Source organism: Tachypleus tridentatus, chromosome 2 (assembly GCF_004210375.1).
Source record: "Tachypleus tridentatus isolate NWPU-2018 chromosome 2, ASM421037v1, whole genome shotgun sequence".
Classification (NCBI taxonomy): domain Eukaryota; kingdom Metazoa; phylum Arthropoda; class Merostomata; order Xiphosura; family Limulidae; genus Tachypleus; species Tachypleus tridentatus.
Window position 1 is genome coordinate 123,716,818 of NC_134826.1, and position 22,691 is coordinate 123,739,508.

At 33.9% G+C, this 22,691-nt stretch overlaps 1 protein-coding gene across 5 annotated transcripts in view; it reads left to right on the top strand.

The window, feature by feature from the left end:
- LOC143245005 (ras GTPase-activating protein nGAP-like) overlaps positions 1-22,691 on the top strand; it is a 250,976-nt gene that overhangs the window by 90,804 nt on the left and 137,481 nt on the right. For 4 of the 5 annotated variants that reach the window (XM_076490726.1, XM_076490729.1, XM_076490725.1 and 1 more), the window contains exon 3: positions 14,365-14,556. The exons of the other annotated variant lie outside the window; for it this stretch is intronic. In XM_076490726.1, coding sequence (XP_076346841.1) covers positions 14,365-14,556 — 192 coding nt within the window. The remainder of the gene's footprint in view (positions 1-14,364; positions 14,557-22,691) is intronic. 5 annotated transcript variants of the gene reach the window in all.

Here is a 22,691-nt window from a genome sequence, read left to right on the forward strand (position 1 = left end):
AACCATTATAAGTTATCCAATAACCTCGTAAAGCTAGATTGTCCGTCATCATTATTTATTTGAATCTGATTAATATTGAACGAAGTTGATATTATGTTTTTAAGCCACGAAACGTGTGATCAGCAGCAGTGAAACAAATCTATATGATGGGAATCATGTCTGAAATTTACAACTTATCTATATAACATGATTTTGCTGCAATGAATATATTCCAGTTATTCTTTTTGTCTAGCGGCTTCATGGTCACGTGGTTAAATCTACGGTGGAATTGTTTTCAGTTAGTTGTGCATGTGTGAGCATGCTTGATCATAGATTGACTACTCTCAAACAACTGCAGAGGATTTTTATAGATGTTTCATAATAGAACTTCCTAGTATCAAACAGTTTTATCATCAGATATTTACTCTATATATAAAATTACTTATTAAACATCCAGAAAATAATTACACTCTTGGGCTATTTAGAGAATCATTTTAATCGTTTTCAAGGTTTGAGTGTTGTATGAGAAAGTTAAAAAATATGCTTTTACGTGTATATTTTTGAAGTGTTTATGCACAAGAAGGTTTGAAAAATTGAGTCAAATTAGACTTAACGATGCGATGGAAAAATGCAATAGTTTTAAAGGTTTGAGTGTTGTATGAGAAAGTTAAAAAAATATGCCTTTACGTGTATATTTTTGAAGTGTTTATTCACAAGAAGGTTTGAAAAATTGAGTCAAATTAGACTTAACGATGCGATGGAAAAGTGCAAATGCGAAATTTTCTTTACGAGCCAGTGGATTTTGAAGGCTATGCATGTTTGCATGTCCAGGTGATTAGGGCGCTTGACTCATACCTCAGACGAATCCATGTCTTATCAAACATGCGCTCTCTTTCATTATAAAGTCATGGTTAACCCCACTCGCTATTAATTGTTAAGGAATAGTCCAAGAGATAGTAGTGATTGATGATGACCAATTGCATTTCTTCTAGTCTTTCAATTTTAAATTAGGGACGGCTAGTACATATACCTCTCCCCTAGCTTAGCGTGAAATTGAATTGAACACCTTCAAAACCATGGTGTTAAAATCAGATTTTTGGGGCCTTCTCTCAGATGTCACTTACTCTCTGAAGATAAAGTTGATTTAGTGTCTGATGTAAAGAGGCAGATTTCCTTTTTTCAGACTTTGTCTCCTCGCTCGGTCTTGAAACACGTTTTATGAAATGCTCCTGATCTATGTACTTAACCACTAAATTTTTGCGTATATATAGAAGTTTAAAAAACATATAATAAATGACGGAAGTTGTCGCAGCCTCCAATATAAATAAAAAACAACCTAAAAACACATACACACACAAACAAAACACATTAAAATGACTGTTAATTTTTGTTCAGCGATAGGCTTAAATCGGGTCTGTAATCCCACGTTGGTTCATTGTAAATGTACCTCAATGGTTCAGTGCTTTACTCTGCAGTTTTACGACGACCAAATTCAGGTTTCGTAAGTCATGGTAGGCGGAACACAGATAGCCCATTGTGTAGCTTTGTGCTTCATAACAAACAAACCAAATTATTGTAAATTTTATAGGTTCAACTGACATCAGGTTGAACCACAACAAAATCCAACATCAGCTTTAAATAAGTGATAAAGTTCCTAAAACAGTGAATAAATACATAAATACAGTAGTCCTTGCACAAGAAATGTAAAAATAATGATAATCGTGGCTGCCTAGTTCAGATGTCAGTTATTTTTGTTAAAAATCTTTTTAATACCTATAATATTTAATTAAAATGCTTTTAAAGCTAATTCAGAATGAATATTTTTATGCTATTTTGTAATTCATTACGTTTCTTTGTTATTGTTTAAGAGCAAAGATTCATAATGAGGTATATGTGTTGTGTCCAAGGGATCGCATCTACAACTATAGCGTTATAAGTCCTCAAGCTTGAGGCTTAAAAGCAAAAGGCAAATAATTAAATAACGTTAATCGTCATTCTACGTTAAAGTTAATTTTTGGGCGGATGGCATACTTTTACTTGAGAAACTGAACAAAAATGCTTATTTTCTGATCTTGCAAAGAGACTTGGAATTAACGTTTCTTTTCTTGGAATGGGACTGTTAATCAGGAAAAAATTAATATATTGAGTGTAAGTGAATATTAAAAGTTTGATTTTGAAATTAATTCATGTGTGTCTTACAGAGCTAGTGCTTTTAGTATACAGTTTTTATTAACCTTAAACATGACCTAATCTTAAAAACGCGGTAAGATAATTCATATCAATCCACTATATTGTACTGAAATAAACCGCTCAAATCAAACAACTTTAGCATTCTATGTAAATAACTTATAGGGATTAGGTATCAAAACATATGGGCTGAAGCTACCGTTGTATTACGTAGAAAGCTGTGCGTGGATTACTTCGTTTAGTAAGCGTTGTTTGCAGAAGGATCTGTTTTGATAGTACGTGATTAATTGTTCCTCTCCGGATGGATGGGGATCAGTTGGTATTTCACATACCGACAGGAAGTCAAGGTCGGTGACGTCTTGTTTAATCTAGTATATACTGATATGTAATTGACCTTGTTGCTTCCGCTGAAAAACGGATGAAGCACAATGGTTATCATATTATAATATAGCTCAAAATTTTTTTTTCTCGTCAAAAACTAATAATACAGCGAATTGTTTCAAGTTATTTAATTATTAAATACGTACATTTATCAGAATGAAATAAGACTTAATGTTTTTCTTTCGAGAGTTGGAAACATAACAATGTTCTACTTTCATCACAGCAAAATTGGCAAAAAATATACAGAGAAAAACATAACGAGATTTTCTATTAAGTTGTTGCTTTACTCCACGAGCTGTTTCCCGCTGGGATAGCGGTAGGTCTACGTATTTATAACGCTAAAATCAGGGGCTCGATTCCCCTCGGTGGACACAACAGTTAGCCCAATGTGTGTTTGCTGTAAGAAAACACGCATAGGTTCTAAGAGCTCTCTCAGTCACAAATTGTCCCCTTCCCTCCTTGTGGCTTAGCGATAAATTCGAAGGCTTCTAACACAAAATCAGGTTTTGATTCTCGCAGTAGAGACAGTACATATAACCAATTGTGTAGCTTTGTGTTTAGGTAGAAAAAAAAAGAAACAAATGGTTAGAGTATTAGTAAACCATCTGAAGGTGTTTTAGTGATATCTCGCCCATACGTGTTAGTTAATATGCGCATGTGTGTATATATGTCACTTATGTTACGAGTTTGTGTGAATATTGTTATTTAAAAATATATATATTTGTTTATATATTATTATAAAAATGTTGAATAGTTCATCAGGAAGAGATAAGCTTACAAAATGTTTATTAATTCTTTCATGCAACAGAAAAGAAGGGAATTTCTACAGTCCGTGAATTTGTGTATTTGACGTAAATGATTTAAAGTTCGAAAAACAGATCAATTTATTTTCATTCCCTCATGAGAGATACACACATATTCGGAACGGTGGTGTTTGCTGTTCATAAGTTTTGTTAGTACACTTATACATCTCTTTTTTTACCGTTCAGGAGGTACTTTTACAGCTTTCCTTAATTACACGTCATCAGGGACTCTTATTTTTGTTTGTATGTGTGTGTTTGCAATTTCGACAATTCTTTTAATGCACTTCTGGCTTATTTACAATTCATTTTTAGTGAAATTCGTAAGTCGTGCACCACTATAAATTTATTTTTCAGTGAAATAAGAATTTCAAATTATTTTTAGTGTAATACTGTACAGAATTATTTTAGAACAATTTTAGCTTATTTACCATTCAGTAGTTTTGCTTACTGAACCTCTGGTCTGCTAATTTGGACGCATATCGTTGGAAGTTATCCTGTTCAAAGCTTATTGTTTAATACTGTTTAAACTTGCATGTATCGATATTTTCTCCACGAATTTACGATTGAGATCATTAGATTTTGTAATTACAGTTAGGTGTATTTATTTCGGTAAGGCAAGAAACGAAATCAGAATCTTCTTGCTGAAGTGCATACAAAAATGGAGTATGGGGAAGATATAATATGACTTACCCATTTAGACTTTGAAGAGGAGGAATATTTTAGGTATCTCAACACATTCCTCAGTCTGTTGAAACGCAACATTTTTTAACTTTTCTGTATTTTGGATAACATGACAGCTCGAGCGTGCATTTGGTAATGCCTCCCCCCTGAGAACTGTTCATCAGTGAAGTAAATACCCCTAAATATTTGAATCGGTCAACGACAGATGATGCCACGTGCATTACCATGGAGACAAAATTAAACAACGTAATGGCAAGTTGTCTGACCCCTGGCTTCAAGCTATCAACACACTTCCACACTTTTCTCATCACGATAATTAAATGTGACTGGAGGCACTCAGCTAAATATGTTGTTAGGTCAGTAACGTAGGCCTGCTCATAGCCTCATGCACACTGTACACGTGGCCCCAGGAAAACTAAACTTTAGTGGAACTGTCAGACAAAATTGGGCCAAAACAAGGGGTCGTGTTAGTTCAATTTGTTTAAATGCGAATTATGGTTGCAATGTTGTTTTATTTGTGTTTACCCTAGATTTAAATCGAGAAATAATAACACCGTATTTTACTTTTGTTTAGCCTGAAAAGAACACACATCATTTCGTAAAATGATAATTTGATAAATTAATTTGATTAAAACCTGCCTTGGGACATATTCAATAGTTTATGGGTGTGTATATGTATACATAAATATATACATACAACAGTTTTTGTTACATTATTATTTTCATACATGACAAGTACTGACAAATCAGGGACAACATAATAACGTGTATGAAATGACTATAGTATAATAATCATGGGAAAAATAACTTAAAATGTCTGTTCCAAAAATGCCCTGCCTTAAAACGTTCTTGACCATTAGTGAATGACTGAGAATAATTTCAATTCTCATTCGGTTTTATTTTCTCCTTTGTACCAGATGGTCAGATGATGTGCATCTGATATAATTAGTGTGATATCTGATTGAGTGGTAACATTACTGTCATGTCAAGCTATGCTTAAAAAAAAAAAGTTTAATCGAACCCTCGTTACAGACTAATGAGTCAAACTTTATGTGTGAAATGCCTGTATGTTATTTTATGTATCTCATTAGTAACATAAAAATGAACTCTTTAATGATTTCTAGATTACGCGATGAAGATATGATTTTGTGGTTACTCATACGTCTGTTTTTTTAACTGCTTTAATTTGAGATGCAGTTGAAGCATGGAATGTTAGACTTGTAGTACAAGTACATGTACTTTCGAGTGTTGTTATGTATATATTTTACAGAGAATAACGGGCATTGATAACCATTTCGACGGTTTATTAGCCACAACACGGCGGCTCATAGAATGGCTCTGAGGTTTTTTTTTTACAGGTACAAATGCGTAGGCACCAGTTTTCGATATCGTGGTAGGTAGAGTACAGGTGTAGCTCTATCTCTTGACCGATTTCAGACGTAATTACAGTTGAGGATTTATCTTGCTTATTTTGAGACATGAGAAATAAATAATTTTGACTTTTTTCAATATGGTAAAAAGTGACATATAGATATATATATGTGATGTTTTTTTTCCATAATTAACACTCGACAGTTTGGACCTGAAAACCATCTGGTTATTGTGACTGACTCGTAGAATTTGTGATGTAAAAACAAACAAATAAAACTAAATTCGTGTTTATACGAACATTCGACATCAGCTTTCCGCCGGTTGAATAATTACCTGAGATGTACACAGACTGGAGAACCACTGAGTGCTTTAAGTTTAGTATATAATAATTATGATACTGTTGTTAACATTGAAACTGTATGTAAGTTATTTGTGGAAAAGCACCCCAAAAGAATGGAGCATGCTTACATGTTGTTTCAGTAATGCATATACTTATGTATATGATGGATAATGTACTATTCTTGTTCAAAATTGTATAGATTAGTAATATAATTTAATACTTAATAAATACTTTGAATACAAATAGTATAGTAGGTTTCTACAATAAAAAATACATATTTATGCTAATTAAAGTCTGGCTTCACGTGTAGTATTACAACAGGATGATAATTTCTTGACTTTTTATAAGATATTTGTGAATTTTATGTGAACAGCCATTCAATGGTTTTAAGCTATATTTCATGAAAAATTGCTTCCAGACTTAATTTCATAACACCTATTTTTTTTTACAAATTTTTGGGAGGTACTGTGGTGCTGGTCACTGCGAATGTTGGATCTTTAAATAACTGTGTTACCAAATAAAAGTTAGAAATGTTTTTCTAATTTAGAAATGAAAAACGAATGTTTTTCAAACTTTGGTTTGATAACTTAGCCCAGTTTCAGCTTTCCTACTAAATTCCGCTGTGAATAGAGTCATCTCCTACTTATCTCATACTGTTTTACTATGTATAATATTAATATTTTTAATATTGTTATCGGCACTTATTTACGTGCAGCGAACACAAATAAGGTATTATATTCGCTTCATTTCAACTTTTACGAACTGACGACCTTGACCTAAAACAATACAATTGGCAAACATGTCTGTTTCGCAGATGGACGTTCTGTGCGTTTAGACACGCCCACTATTTCGTATTTATGCTCATATGAGCAATATTTACCCTGTAACATGGAATAAATAAATAATAACTAAGAGAGTCATGATACATAACAATTCTTTTTTTTCAAAAGTTAACTTTCCTGCTAGTAACCAAGCCGACGGGCACAGTTATGCAACTTATTGTATACCTTAAGATTTTGTGGTTTCTTACGCAAGAACATGGGTCTTATTTCTGTAGTTCGTTGTAATATTAAATACATACAAAATATGTAAAAATTCGTTTACAAACGTGTGGAAATATAGAAAATGTTAGATTTTTTGTTTGAACGCTTTGGTTAAATGGAACGAAAAAGATAGTTTCGACTGAATAAAGAGGAAGCGAAATGGAAATTGAAAATTAACCCTTTTGAGGTATTTAATTAAAAGCAAAAAATTGATAAAAAGTAAGTCAATCTCTCACCCAACCTTTATACCTCCCAGGCGCACAGCGGACTTACAATGCTATAAATCGGGTTTCGATATCCGTGACGGGCAGAATGCAGATAGTCCAGTGAGAAGCTTTGTGTTCAACTTCAAACAACAACAACCTTTTTAAAACTCACCAATTGTGCTCAAATTTAACAATCATTTGATTTCGGAAATAGCATTGAGTCATTGTAAAACCAGAGCTGCTTCAAATACTTTACATGTTACATGTCACGAATCTCAAATTTAACACCATTAATCTTTTACCATTCCACTGGATTATTTTACCTTTATCTCATATCGGAACCCCACTTTGTCTGGTCTCTTGGTTCTTTCTCTTCGGGGCAGTGGTTATCATGCTGTCCGGTGGATTGAAAGTTCCGTGGTTCGCGTCCCATTACAAAAAAAAGACACTCACTACTCACTTTTGGGATGTGGATGCGTTGTAAGATTGACACTCACTACACAATTTTGGGATGTGGATGCGTTGTGATGCCTGAATCCCACTTTTTAGTCTGACAAAAGCATCCCCTGTAGCTTTGTGCGATATTCAACAAATAAACAAAGTTTTTCTCTGTTGTGTTAATCAACCTTGCATTTCTTATGAAAATCATGTCTTAATAGATATTAAAATATAAGACTGTGTGTCTGTGAAGTTTCACGTGGCTGACTTAAAATGATAGCGCATAAACTCCACCGTTAAATATCATGTATAATTTGGAAGGTATTTGGGTTCACTCGCGGTTAGTAACACAAGGCCTATAACATCAGCTGTGCACACCAACTAACACCTTCAGACCTCACTAATCCAGTTTTTAATCGTTCAATTTTGATTTTGAAGCGAAGACTGAGAACAAGTTTGTTTAGAGCCATACAACTAAATACTATAACATTTCCTATTGTTTGCCACGCGTATTCTGGTGGCCCGGCATGACCAAGCGTGTTAAGGCTTGCAACTCGTAATCTGAGGGTTGCGGGTTCGCATCCCCGTCGCGCCAAGCATGCTCGCCCTGGGGGCGTTATAATGTGACGGTTAATCCCACTATTCGTTGGTAAAAGAGTAGCCCAAGAGTTGGCGATGGGTGGTGATGACTAGCTGCTTTCCCTCTAGTCTTACACTGCTAAATTAGGGACGGCTAGCACAGAGAGCCCTCGAGTAGCTTTGTGCGAAATTAAAAAACAAAACAAAAAACGTATTCTGGTGTTGTCATTATTGTCACACACTTATTATTATTTGAATGTTTGGGCATGCGTCGCATCGGAAAGCCCAAGGTTTGCGTCTTGATGCTGCTGAACTTGCTTTGCATGTTTAGTTGTGAATGTGTTATAAGAGTGACAGACAGTTTCAGCAATCAGTTTAATATCAGAAGAAGCCCTTACATCAGAGGATACTTCTTACTGGTTATCTTCACTCTGACATGTAATACAAGATTAGGGACCAATGTACCCGAACCTGATGGAGTATATTCATTTGGCCCATGTTCAAAAACGCCAATACCTATTAAAGTACGTAGTGAAAACGTACCTTGGCAAGTTGCAGTGAAAATTGTTGTTGGTTATCTGAAGCTTTAAATCCCAAGTGTTTTGTGGTGAAGAATGTAATTAAGTTTTCTTAACACACACGTATATGTATATATATATGTACTAAAAATGTTTTTCCATCCTTTGATACGAACACGTGAAACTGGACCTATAATAAAGCGGTTTTAAAACAATATTACAATTAAACTTAAGGAAAATGTTTATACCTACGCTGTTTCAATAATTTGAGTTGTTAAACTGGGATTTGATAGTGTGTGTGTGTGTTGACACTAGTTCAATTAATAATACAGGCCCGCGATAGTTTTGTCTTGAAATTCTTAGGTGTTCTACAGTAATACGTGTACGTTGAATCCGTAAATTATATCCATTTTTATCCATCACGTACAGATCTTTTCAAAACATCATACGTAGTTCTACACATTTTGTTATGTTTAAAATGTTGACCACCATTGACTAGAGATTTTTCTAGACAAATTACGACGTGAAAGTCTTATCTATCGTCCTAGAACACAAACATAATGTGTGTGTGTTTTCTTTTAGCAAAACCACATCGAGCTATCTGCTGAGTCCACCACGAGGAATCGAACCCATGACTTTAGCGGATTTTGCAAATCCATAGACTTAAGAGTAAAAAATGTTCATTTTGGTAAACGTAGCTAAAGCAGGTTGATCTCGCATAAATACAATTTTTTTTCGTTTGTTATTATTCAATATACTTTTAAAAGACAATAGTTCATAAGAAAAATAATATGGTAGCGGGAAAAGCGCAAATCTGAGGAATTTGCCGAAACTATTTTGGTTTATTCGAAAGCTTTCATCCAGTTTTGTCAGTGATCAAAAGTACACTTCAGATTTTAGCCAAAGAAAAACTGGGATATTTATTTATGCTTGAAAGTAAACTAACATAATCAGAACAACTAATTAGTAGAATGACTGATAGTTTCTGGGAAGTAATTAATTCACTTGAAATAAGACCAGGACGCATATTTACGGTTAATGTAGGTTTCGATGTAGGCCTATTGGTTTGTATGATAAAAAATCCTAAAGGATTTTTATTTAAAAAAATGTATATATATATATATCTTCATTATTACTGATTCATAAAAACAGGGTAAACAGTTCTCTGACGCCTTATTTATAATGACTTATTAAGAGTAATCGTATATATAACGAAGTTACATTATTAAAGCAGTAGCGTAATGTTTTAAGACTTCGCCATGGACTGTCGTCGACCTGTCGTTGTAAATCTGTTATACTTATTAAGGGGTCACAATAAGATCATATGCTGAATTTGTGTATGTCACACATAGTACATTATTAGGTTCTTTTTCACACAACCTTTGATCTCAGCCAGTTAGAACTAGAAATTAACCTTATTTACGTTTTTTTTAAACTTACCACACTACTTTATGTTACTGTTATAAACTCTGAACACATCCTTTGAATATTTTGTAGTTTGATAATTCTTTTCTGAAATTCAAGCTTTGCACAGGAAGTTAGTCTCCGCCCTTGAAGAGGCCCGTCATAACCAGGTTGTTATTCACTCGACTCGTAATCCGAGGGTCGCGGGTTAGAATCCCCGTCACACTAAACATGCTCGCCCTTACAGCCGTGGGGGCATTATAATGTTACGATCAATCTCACTATTTGTTAGTAAAAGAGTAACTCAAGAGTTGGTGGTGGGTGGTGATGACTAGCTGTCGTCCCTCTAGTCCTACACTGCTAAATTAGGGACGGCTAGCGCAGATAGCCCTTATGTAGCTTTGTGCGAAATTCAAAACAAATCAAACCGCCCTTGAAGAAGGTGTTGAAACAGAATATTTTTGAAAGCGATACTTTAATGCAAGACTTATTCAGTATAAACATATACATATCATCAAGACTCATAATAGCTCTTTACACACGTACCACTACTATCGATATTTAATAGTATTCCATTTCTTTCTTATATCTGGAATTTAGTTATTTAAAGTATTTCCATGCTTATTGTATATATATACATGTACATATAAGTGTGTATACATATTTACTGACGCAGGGAAGATTAGTAGATTGTTTTTCTCAGTAAAGAAAGTTTTGTTCTTGATTATACATTTTTGTAACTAACTCAGCATGCTGATTTTCCGCTGACGTGGGAAAAAGACTAGAGTGTGGGGCGTTGGGTCACGCGAATTGTAAGTGATGAATATAATTCTTACCTAAGACGATTATCATGAAAAAATGAAATAGCGTGCTCAAAAAACAAAACAAACAAAAAAAAATACTCTCCGAACATTGTTGTAATATCGAAACAAGACATGTTGTAACCGCCGTTATCATTTTACGAAACTTCGGCCCCCCACTTAAATTTGACTTTTTTTTTCCATTATATTCTGATAGAATTAGACATTAGGATATAAGGAAGGTAACAGTAAATGCGATTATCATTACGTAATGAAATTTTAAGATAAAAATAAAAAGCTTTTGTAATCTTTGTAAAAAAATTGTGTGTATGTTTTGCTCTTTTTGTTAAATTCAAATAAACAAGGTTCCAGAAGTATAAAATTAGTGACGATAGTTCATATTTAATTATGGTCATTTTTCAAGTATTACCAAATACTAATATCCATTTATCTTACTGGAAACCTTATTTGATCAGTAAAGATTTGATTTATTATCACACGTGTTTCTTACTCCATACTGTAAAACATGTAAATATTGTTGAATGTTTATATTTCCTACTAAAATACAAAAATTAAGTATTTTTAAATAATCAGACTTGCTCTTCGCTGGTACAGCGGTAAGTCTACGGATTTGAAGCGCTACAATCAGGGGTTCGATTCTTCTCCGTGGCTTTGCTACATGAAAACACACACATATGACCAGACTTCAGAAACATGAAGTACTGCACGATTTTGTGTGCAATGGCAACGTAAGTAACAATAAAATCAATACAAAATGCATTTTTTTGTTACGACAATTAATGAAGTAAATATTGTTAAATTTTAAATTTCAGTGTATTGTAACAGTATAAGCGCCATCTACATAATTAATTGTTTACTTTCTCTCTCACAGCTCTTAAGACTACAGTATTATTCAGTATGTAATCCGAGACAAGACGAACCATGAGTTCAACTTACTGCCTTTGCTATGTTTATAAGAATAATGAACAGAGTCTTGAAGTAAAAAGTGTTGTCTGGTGGTAATAAACGTTTTAACTTGTTCTGTGTTGAAAGTAAACACTGTTACTGACGGCACAGGAAGTAATTGGTGTGTGACTTCAAACTATCAAAAGACCCGTGCAGAGAATGAGGATTACTATTTTTCGATTTCCCAAAAATGTAGAATTATATTTTGTGTAAAATCAAGTATTATTTCTTCCAGTCTTCTGCATATAAATTAGGCCTAATCTAGTCCTAATACTAGAAAGTGTATTGCTTTTGTTTGTTTCGTATTTCTTGCAAAGCTACACGAGGGCACTATGTGTTGGCGTTCTCTAATTTAGCAGTGAAAGACTAGAGGGAAGGCAGCTAGTCATCGCCACCCACCGCCCGCTTTTATGCTACTCTTTTACCAACGAATAGTTAGATTGACTATCACATTATAACGCTCCCATGACTGAAAGGGCGAGAATGTTCGGTGGGATCGGGATTCGAACCCACAACTCGCAGATGGTGAGTTGAACACCCTAACAACCTGACCATGCCAGGCAAAAACCTTTTGAAAGTCTATTTTTGTTTTAAAAGTTTATTACTTTTGAATTTTGCGCAAAGCTATTTTAGTGCTATCTGCTCTCTATCTAATTTTACTGTGATAATTTAGGAGAAAAGCAGCTATTTAACACCATCCACCGCTAACTTTTGGGATACTTTTTGTCAAAAAATTAGTAGGATTGACAATTACATTATAATTCCCAGAACTACTGAAAACACAATTATGTTTGAAAATAGAATTCAATTCCGCAACTCCCGAATCTCCAGTCGATTATCATAACAACCAAGACATAGTTTCAGGTGTAAATATTGGATTCAGTTTTCGAGACTTGAAAATATTTAAAGTAAAAAAGTTCACAAACTGTATAAAGACTGTAAACTGTGTCAAATGCACTTTGAGGACAAATTCTTTAAAAATCCAGCTAAAATGTCCAATTTCTATCACTATTCCGAAATTGTTTGATATCCTAAACCCATCATCAATGATACCACCACAGTCATTGCTTCCAGTTCGTCATATTGCCTCACTGTATATATAAACATTTGTGTTAAAATTATTTTTACGTAAATTGAAATACTGTAATTTAGGTTGTCAAAATATTTTAATTAGTTTTAATACTAGTTGGCATGCACACAAACACAAACAAAACACTAAATTAAGTAGATTAAGTTCATATTGTTTCAAGGTAGCAGGAAAAGGAAACATTGTGATCAGCATGTGAAAGTATGGTGAAAACTTGGAAAATTTCGAATTATTAAATTCTCAGTTACGATAATTTCTATTATTTCACGTGATTTCGTAAAATACTTCTACTTTTGCCCTAACGGATAAAATTTTCGTAAGGATTGACCCAAGCGTGTGAAAGATGAAAATAGGTTTTAAATAGCAACGTTTTTACATTTGTCGATATTTTCAAAACAAAATGAATAACATTTTCAGTAGCATTTTGACTAATCTTGAACTGTACAAATTCTTTGTAGATGTGAGTACAATACATACAATGCACTGAATTATTAAATTGGTTCGCAGTTTCACTGTAAAATACTGGTAGAAATTGAACTGGATTTACTATTCAGTACGGGGTAAATTAAATCTGTGGTAAACCGTAAGATTTACAGACTTACAACGCGAAAATCAGGGATTCGATTGCTTGAGGTGGACAGAACCAGAAAGGCCGTTGTATTCCTCTACGATAAACCAAACTCAATCAGCAGTAATCAACAAGCAACATGTTTTAAAATTCTTATTTCACAAGTACACATTCAATGTGGGTCAAATGGTTATCATGTATTTCCATAAAAATATGTTGAGGCTAAGATAAAATCTTATTTCTGTCCAAGTCAATGTGGGGATGTGTGTACCGGAAAGAAGGGGCTTCCCCCCTACTTTTAGATTGAACACAGTTACATTAGAGTTGTTTATATTTCATGTTATTATGTAACCATCTGTTCAGGCAGCAGTATTATGTTTGCGATAAGTTCGTCATAGTGGAGGGTGTCTGACACTCCAGCTGCTTCTGCTATGGTTCGTTGTTGAACTCGTCTGACCAGGTGTTTCTCGGCCAATCAGAGTACACCTTTCAAAATCGTATAGGATCACCGGTTGTGACACATGACCGGCCCAGTTTAAAAGTAGTACGAGCATTTATCGTTAGCTTGTTCTGCTTATAATCACGTGCTTACTTTGGTGTGGGAAAAATTTGGATAGTTGCACGCGTGGTTAGAAGTTAGAGAACAGTTCACGGGGTAAAGCACGTAATTTTAAAGTGCTGGTGTAGATTTCTTAAAATTCCACTTGAACGCCATGGATTCAAGATCACGGATTCTTGCAACATGAGCTGTACTACCTCAGAGTGTTTAGAATTCGTTGCAACTAATAGTGTTTGAAACGAAACAGAGAACCTTGCGACAGATCAACAACCCGTGTCGTATCTGTGAAATTTATAGCAACAGCATAGGTTCAGGGATCAATAAAGGAATGTGGGAAAGTGTCAACGTTTAAAATGTATTATTTTAAACACAAGGAAATACCTGTTTCCACAGGCGTATTTATATGAGTATTAACAAATAAAATTAATTCTTTCACATAAAGTTATTTCTCTAGTTATCAGCACTTTTGATCATGTGTACATGTGCGTCGGATCTGTTGTTCATTCCTTGGTTTGAGGGTCACCGGATGCTCAGTGACCGTTGCTGTACTTGTAGACCACCTTCCCCGGAATCTGCGTGTGAACTGAGCACTATGGTTCCCATCCCGAGGGCACATCTTCGCTGCTCCCCGGAAGAATTAAAAGATGTAAGTTTGAGATTAAGCGATCTTTGTTTTGATTTGAATCTCGAGTAATCTGTGCACGTGAAATGTTTAGTAAAACTGTTAATATATTTTTCTGTAAGATGGAAAAAAAAAAAACGGTACTAAGGATAAAAATGTATTATAAAGACGGCTGATATGAGTATTAAAACTTAATAAAAATAAAGTACAGAACAACGTTTCGACCTTTTTAAGTCATCTTCAGGTTAACAAAGAGAGTTTGCAGTACTAAGGATAGTTTTGATACTTCACATGGTTCCTTCTTAATAGTTCGGATTTGAAATATTTGGGAAAAAACATACTTACACCATGGGGCAGTTACACGATCTCGTGAACAATAGAAAGTAACATTTTCTTCATACTCTCTTGTTTTTGAACATTTTACTGAAATATGTAATTAATAAATAATGACGCTTTAAAAATGTTCTTCGTCAGAATCTCAACTTACAATTTTCTTGCAAATATACGTTTTATGTTTAAATTAAAAGCTTCATAAAAAAGGTTGTTTGAAATAGTTAAGAAACACACACATGACCCAAATTTCTCACGTGGCCAAAGAAAACATCCGATGGCTAGCATACAGTTTACAAGGACAAAGTCCACGCAGGAGAAAATTTTGTGATGTTTTAATTTACTTATTGTAATGTTTAATTTACTTACAGACGATCACACGTAAGTAGCTGAATTAATTTCTTCGCCATTAAAATTTAAAGAAGTACACTGATGAGTAAAAAGTTTATTAAACTATATGTATTCAAATAATATCTTTGTAATAATGTAATTCAGTTATTATGGCGTTAGAGAAAAATAAAATAAAGAAATATACTAGTTACATAAAGCCATATGTAATTTTATTACTGCTGGCATCATTTATATATGACAGATAAAACTTAATTCTATAAAAGGTTTGAAAATTAGAAAAAGAATATTTCTGCTGATAAACTTGTTTTTTTTATTTATTCTTTATCATGGTTTAGTTTTGATTAGTACGAATTATTTGTACAAGTTGTGTGAAAGCAACAATACTTATATACCTCAACATTGGAATTATCATACATATATACCTTTCTTACATCGAACATAATGTACCAACATCATGTTTTCAGTTTAGTTTTGTTGTGTTATACCGAATAAAACATACCAACAGCTTAATCCTGTTTTCAGTTTAGTTTTGTTGTGTTATACCGAATAAAACATACCAACAGCTTAATCCTGTTTTCAGTGTAGTGTTAGATGCCAGACATCACTATATATGTACAGTGGTCATGGACATTACACGGCTTCTAAATACAAAACCGTAATAATAGTATCGTATTAAAATACATTGATAACTTCATGTTATGAGAAGCCTGGGTAGCCTGGGTATAAGTAAGTCGTACTGGATTCTCAAAAAATAATTTTTGCTTCTTACCTTCTCCGTCGAAGATGGACAGATGTTATTTTCATCCCTCTGTGTGTATTTGTCAAAATGATTTATAGAGAAAGGCTGAATGAATTTGGACGAAAGTTGGTATACATTGTGATTATCACCCAACTTAAAAGTGAATAGGTTTTGGAGGGTTAAGGCTACGAAAAAAAAATCCCTATCTGTTAACATGGAGCCCGGTTTTTTACACAAGTTGTTTTATAAATCAATTAAAAATGATCTGATTTTGATGAGCTTTGGTACGCAAGTGTAGAATATTATTCTCTTTGTCCCACCAAAAATGGTGCTTGTCCGTTGATAAATATAAATACATTTTTGTAATTTTTGAGAGCTGAGTATGATCAACTCTACTAAGTGTTCCTCTAGTTTCAATGTGCTATTAACACTTACTTTAAAGATAAAAGTTCGTATTGTTCTCTACAAAATACTTGAAGTGGGACTCTTACCATAAAAATTGCCTCTCAACTTTAGAATAATCTATTCAATTTGCGTAGTTTTATTTTTGTAATTACAATATATAACTATTCAGTTTTTATCAATGGATAAAATTGTTAAGATTACGAAAGAAACGCTCCACAACACGTAATTAGTGTATCGATGTTCATGTGATTATAATTCATGTTTTAAAATATTACTTTAAATGTGGTCAGAGATTGAACAATTTAGAACAGGGGTAAAATTGGGCCGAATATTTCTAATTTATTTTCAGGCCATTAGTGGTCCTCGTCCTCTGATTGGTAGAATTATGAATGACAATAATCAAGAAGAGAACGGTTGTAGCAACGTTTTGGTGGAGCACACGAAAGTTTGTCTTCATTAGCAATGTAAAGAAGTAGATCTGCAACAATACTGGGTGTTTGGTATTTCTACTGTATATTCTTATCCTGGTGCTACTGGCCTCTGCTTAAGCCCGTATATTTTTAGCCTTTTGCTATTGGCTTCTGCCTAACTTGTATATTCTTAGCATGTTGCTACTGACTTCTGCCTAACTTGTATATCCTTAGCATGTTGCTACTGACTTTTGCCTAGGCCTGTATATTCTCAGCCTGTTAATACTGACTTCTACCTAACTTGTATATTCTTGGCCTGTTAATACTGACTTCTACCTAACTTGTATATTCTTAGCCTGTTAATACTGACTTCTGCCTAACTTGTATATTCTAAGCCTGTAGATACTGTAGAGTGGACCACAAAAGGAAATTCCCTCCTGTTTCAAAATATCACTTTAACCACTCAGTTACATGTAAATTTATATACATAAAAAACATGCCAGCATGTTAAATTGCGATTTTTCATATGCATCGTTTTACCTCTTGGCACTTTGAAACATATAATATTATTCAAACTTGTTTATTACATGTAAACCACAGGTTCGTAACACTGTTAAATATTATTTGTGTAAGCGCCGATTAGATGAAAGTATCTAAAGGTGATTGTGCTAGTGTGTGAACCCTAAGTTATTAATTTTTTCTGTGCTAGTTATCTAACACTATAGTGACGACTTCCTATTTTGGTATGGGTCGTGTAAGTCACCTACGTACATGTACTTCATAAGTACGTAGGTCTATAAATATCACAGTCACATTACAGTTCTTTCTTCAGTATATCACAAAAAATATTACATTCTCATATTTCAACATTAACTTTAAAGTTTAGCGTAGACTGTTTTTCTTTAATATGTTGAGTTAGTTTTTCGTTTTTTTATAAAATGTCTACAAATGTATTGGTTAATATATAGATGAGATACTGCTTAGGAACATGTGCAAGTTTTTCGAGTTCACTATATCATCATTGTATATACGTATATATAGCGTTTATGACCTCGTTTAAGACACTATCCGCAATGGAGGTTAGTGAATTGCAGGTTTTCAGGTACAAAAAACGCGGTATTTGCCGCCAGCTTCGTGTCATATTTGTTTAACATCTTATGGATTTTCCTTCAATGCACAGGAACTTGGATTCTTTACATAACGTCGTGTTATTTGCAAGTATAGATTAGAAACCTTTCAAAGATATAAGTAAACAGACGATTAAAGGGAACCTATGTGACGTTCTTGTTTTTCCTATATACGTTATTCAGTATGGCTTAAGTTTTTAGTGTAATGCATTCACTACATATAATTCTTACCACTACGTATTCGAGTGTTTGATACGTAATAAATATTGTAAACGTGCGCGTCTCTCATATAAAAATGTATAAAACGGTAAACTCATAGAAATAATTGTTAGGTACGTGTGTTTGTGTGTGTTTTCTTATAGCAAAGTCACATAGTGCTATCTGCTGAGCCCACCGAGGAGAATCGAACCTCTGATTTTAGCGTTGTAAACCCGTAAACTCACCGCTGGTCTAGCTGGTGGCTGGTTAGGTACGTATCGTTCTAGCTGTAACAAAACAACTTTATTTGTATAATACATTATATGCCTGTTCTTTGATGGACCACAGTAAAACAAAAGCACCGTGATAAATGAATCGAACTAACATACACACAGAGGATGTTTGATATTTCACATGGACATGATCACCTATATTATAACTTGGATTGACGAACTGTTTTTCACTTATGCAATGAAAATGAGATATCAGATTTTATAATAAAAGTTGAAAAATTAAATAAAACGATTTATTTGGAATTAGTATTTACTTTGTCTCACTGCTAACAAATATATTTAGCTGAGGGTTAATGTTATAACTCACGATCTAACAACTCCGATTTCCTAATCTGGTATATGAGGAGTGCCGTGATTTAAAGATCAAGAGAAGTGCAGCATCATATAACTCTATCAAGAATGTGAACTTGAAAGTCAGATCATATAATCTACACATGTACACACTGTGGCTTGTGTGTGTATGTTTGTTCAAGGATCAGTAAAGGTTTGTAGATAAACTGTTATCAATATAGACTACGTACTAATTATAACTAAATATTGTTTGTTTGTTTTGAATTTCGCGCAAAGCTACTCAAGGGCTATCTGCGCTAGCCCTCCCTATTTTAGCAGTGTAAGACTAGAAGGAAGGCAGCTAGTCATTACTAACCACCGCCAACTCTTGGGCTACTCTTTTACCAATGAATAGTAGGATTGACCATAACATTATAACGCTCCCACGGCTGAAAGGACGAGCATGTTTGGTGCGACGGGGATTCGAATCCGCAACCCTCGGATTGTGAGTCGAACGATAACTAAATAACCTCTATAAAATGTGTGTGCGTGTGTGTATGCGAGTTTTACCTTACGTGTGAGAGGATATGTATTTTTTATGTTGCTGAAAATGAAAAGTGTATATATATCACTATGTATTTTATAGAACAATAATAATTTCATTTATAATCTTCTTAGATCACGTTAGTTCCGACAAATCAATACCATAAATTGATGGGTAGACACAAGTGTTTCTCTGTGCGTGTTGAGTATGTATGTGTTGTGAATTAACAGTAGAACAGTGTTCAGGTGAACAGGTACCTTGTTTTCGGTTTCATGTTCTCTCACTTTTGGCTGTACAACATCACCAAGGCGACATTCACTTGAATATGAATACACTTATGGAGGTTTAAGTATGTTCTAAGATTTCAATGTTTATTTAGTTTCTAATGTAATCAACTGCTTTACAAGTAGTATGTTATGTGCGTAAAAACTAAGCGCAGTAAGCAGAGTGTGCTGCGCTTTGTACAGTTAAACATTCCTCTCTAATGTGTTTTATGTGCCACATTCATCCTATTTTATAGAGATATGTGTTTATTATACTGTTCGTCTGTAAATGTGTGGTTTAATTACATATTATTCATGTTTAATTGAGTCATTATACTCATTATTTTTACAAACAATGTAGTCAGTAAGTTTAAATTACTCTTCCCATAAATTATCAAGTTATTGTCTTTTGACAATAATATATCATCGACGTAAATTAGTTTGAGCTACCAGTTTCGTAATTCTGGGTGACGTCAGTATCACAATACAGATCAATATCCTTTGTTTCGCTCTACGATTGTGTTAAGAAAACTGATCCGGTGTGTTAATTCTCCCAATGTTAAGCTGGTGCTGACTTGAAATATGAAGTTTGTACTTTGAAAACAATTGCTGATAAAGGCTTATAGCCGAAACAACGGATGGAATCAAATGCAATTTCTATCGGAGGTTTTTAGATTGTTTTAACTGAAATATTAAATAGTTGCCATGGATTTCAAAATGGAACTATTAAAGGCGTGTGTAGTGGTATAAATATACGTATTTCATACATTTTAAACATCTACATTGAAAATTCTTTAATATTCATGAATTTATACCTTAAAACAAAACATGATGTCCTGTTTGTAGTTCATAGAATAATATTAAATGTAACCTGTTGATATGGAGAAATTGTCTACATTCACACACCTGTAGAAGCGTGTATCTTAGTTACTGTTCAATCCGAACTTCAAGAATTACTTTATTGTTAAAATCTCAAAATTAAAGCGGCTCGGTCCCTTTGATATATCTTGTTGCAGTTGTTTGGAGTTTAGACATCACTTGAGCACTAAGATAACACTAGACAAAAAAAATCTCTCTTCAAGCGCAATATTTTTGTACTTTCAAAGAAGTAGCTTAGCTTGAGTTGCGAAAGATGTCCTATTGTAAACCGTTTGATACTACCTCGTATTAAGTTGAAAAGATACGGTCTATTAGCTGGTATCAGTAATTTACACTAACTTTTTTGTGCCGTATTAAAAAACAAATAAACCTCTTTCAGAATCGTTGTCTTTGAAGACAGAGGTCCAGAAGTACCAAAATTCGTTATAATTTTGTATCAAACATGTATTGAAAGAAAAAGCACCAGATTATTTTATCTTTGATTTTCACTTGTGCGTTTATGAATCAGTAAACCGAAATAAACTATTCATGCGAGTAACCATAGTCTCACTCCGCCAAGTGACCTGATTTGTCATGGACCTCTTAACTTAATTCTTCTATTTCAGTAACTGAAAAAAATCTTGGTCTTAAAATAATTAGGTCTCCATGAATTATGATGTATTCTATATCTGAAGATCACGAACGGCACAGTCGTTGCAAAAAATCCGTCAAAGAAGGTCCTTCGTGATGACGAGAAACCCACTTGACATAAAAATGTAACTTAGGACGGCTGGTATGGGTATTATCACTTTTACCAAAATAAAGCAGAGAACGGCGTTTTGACCTTCTTAGATCATCTTCAGGTTAACAAAGAAAGAGTTTACCTGTTAACCTGAAAATGACCGAAGAAGGTCGAAACGATTTTCTCTGCTTTATTTGGGTAAAAGTGTTAATACCCATACCAGCCGTCCTGAAATACATTTTTACATCAAAAGAGGTGTTCTTAGTAGTATAACCACCAGTATCAGAATTCAAGGGTGAAATTTTTACCAGATTTCACTGCCATCCAAGGATGAAACTGGAATTATTTCAGCGTTTGTACGTTTGGTTTATAGCAAAACCTCATTGGGCTATTTGATCCACCGTTGGGAATCAGACCCCGGATTTTGGCGTTTAAAGTGCGTAGTTTTACCACTGCCCCATCGAGGGACAGCAGTTCTTAGTGGATTATTGTTAGAAACGCCACAGTGTTGTGGAGAGACAGTGATTTATGTTTCCAGACAAGTAAATATATCAGTATTTTCTAACAGTGAAGTAAAAGTTTTATTCTGCGGTTCAGCTCCCAGATGTCATAATTTATTGAACATTCATATTACCGATGCTTTACACAATAGATCAAACAGAAAACACTGAATGCCTCACGACCAATGATAACATACAGTTACAATTTCAAAGCTCTAACCTGGCAGAAATAGAAAAATATTGAAAATAATGTATTTACATTGTTTACTTGTGTTCCTCAGATCAAATGGATCATGATTCACAAGGAAAAGGATAATTTTTAAACAGTTTTTCTTGTCCATTTCCCTCTGATTACTTCTTATTGGCTGCAATATATTAATTGCATCCCAACAAACATCAATTTGTTTTGTATTTATAAAACAGGGATCATAAAAGAACTTTCTTAACTCTTGATAAAATATTGTTCCACAATCTGATTGAATTACAAGTTTATCTTTTTAATCTATAAATAGAATTTGGTCAAAGACTGTAATATCGTAAGATACCCTTTGAACATTTCTCACTTTTTACATTTTAAAACACGTTACACATAAAGCAGTAAATAGTCAGTCCTGTTTATGTGCTTGTGGGAGCTCGATTGTAGTATTTTATAATCTTATGGACTACTTTATTAATTCATTGTTAAAGACGTCCACAATACAGTATTAGAGTTAAGTAGTTTTTTTACAGAAAAATTAAAAGTAACGTCGAATTCTTTGGATGTTTCTATTTAGGGACGTTAGTGCCGAAATTTCAAATATAAGCCTGTAAACAAAATAAGGCAATCCACACTTCGAAATTATACATGGTGATTGATATTTAGATCCTTGTTTGTTTAGATATGCATTCGCTGTTTTAAAGTCTAAGACTGGATCAGCTTGGAGAGTTAAGTGTTTAACATGAAACTGACTGTCAAAAATCGCCATGGAGGAAACATCAGCATTACTTTTTCCCCTTCTTGTAATGGAACTGCTCCGAAAACTTTTGCATAATGAACTTGTGCTGAAACACCCAGTCTAATAAAAGCCATTGTTATAGGTTACCATAGGAACGCAAGGTGCTTGTCACATCCGAGGTGGAGCTTTACTGG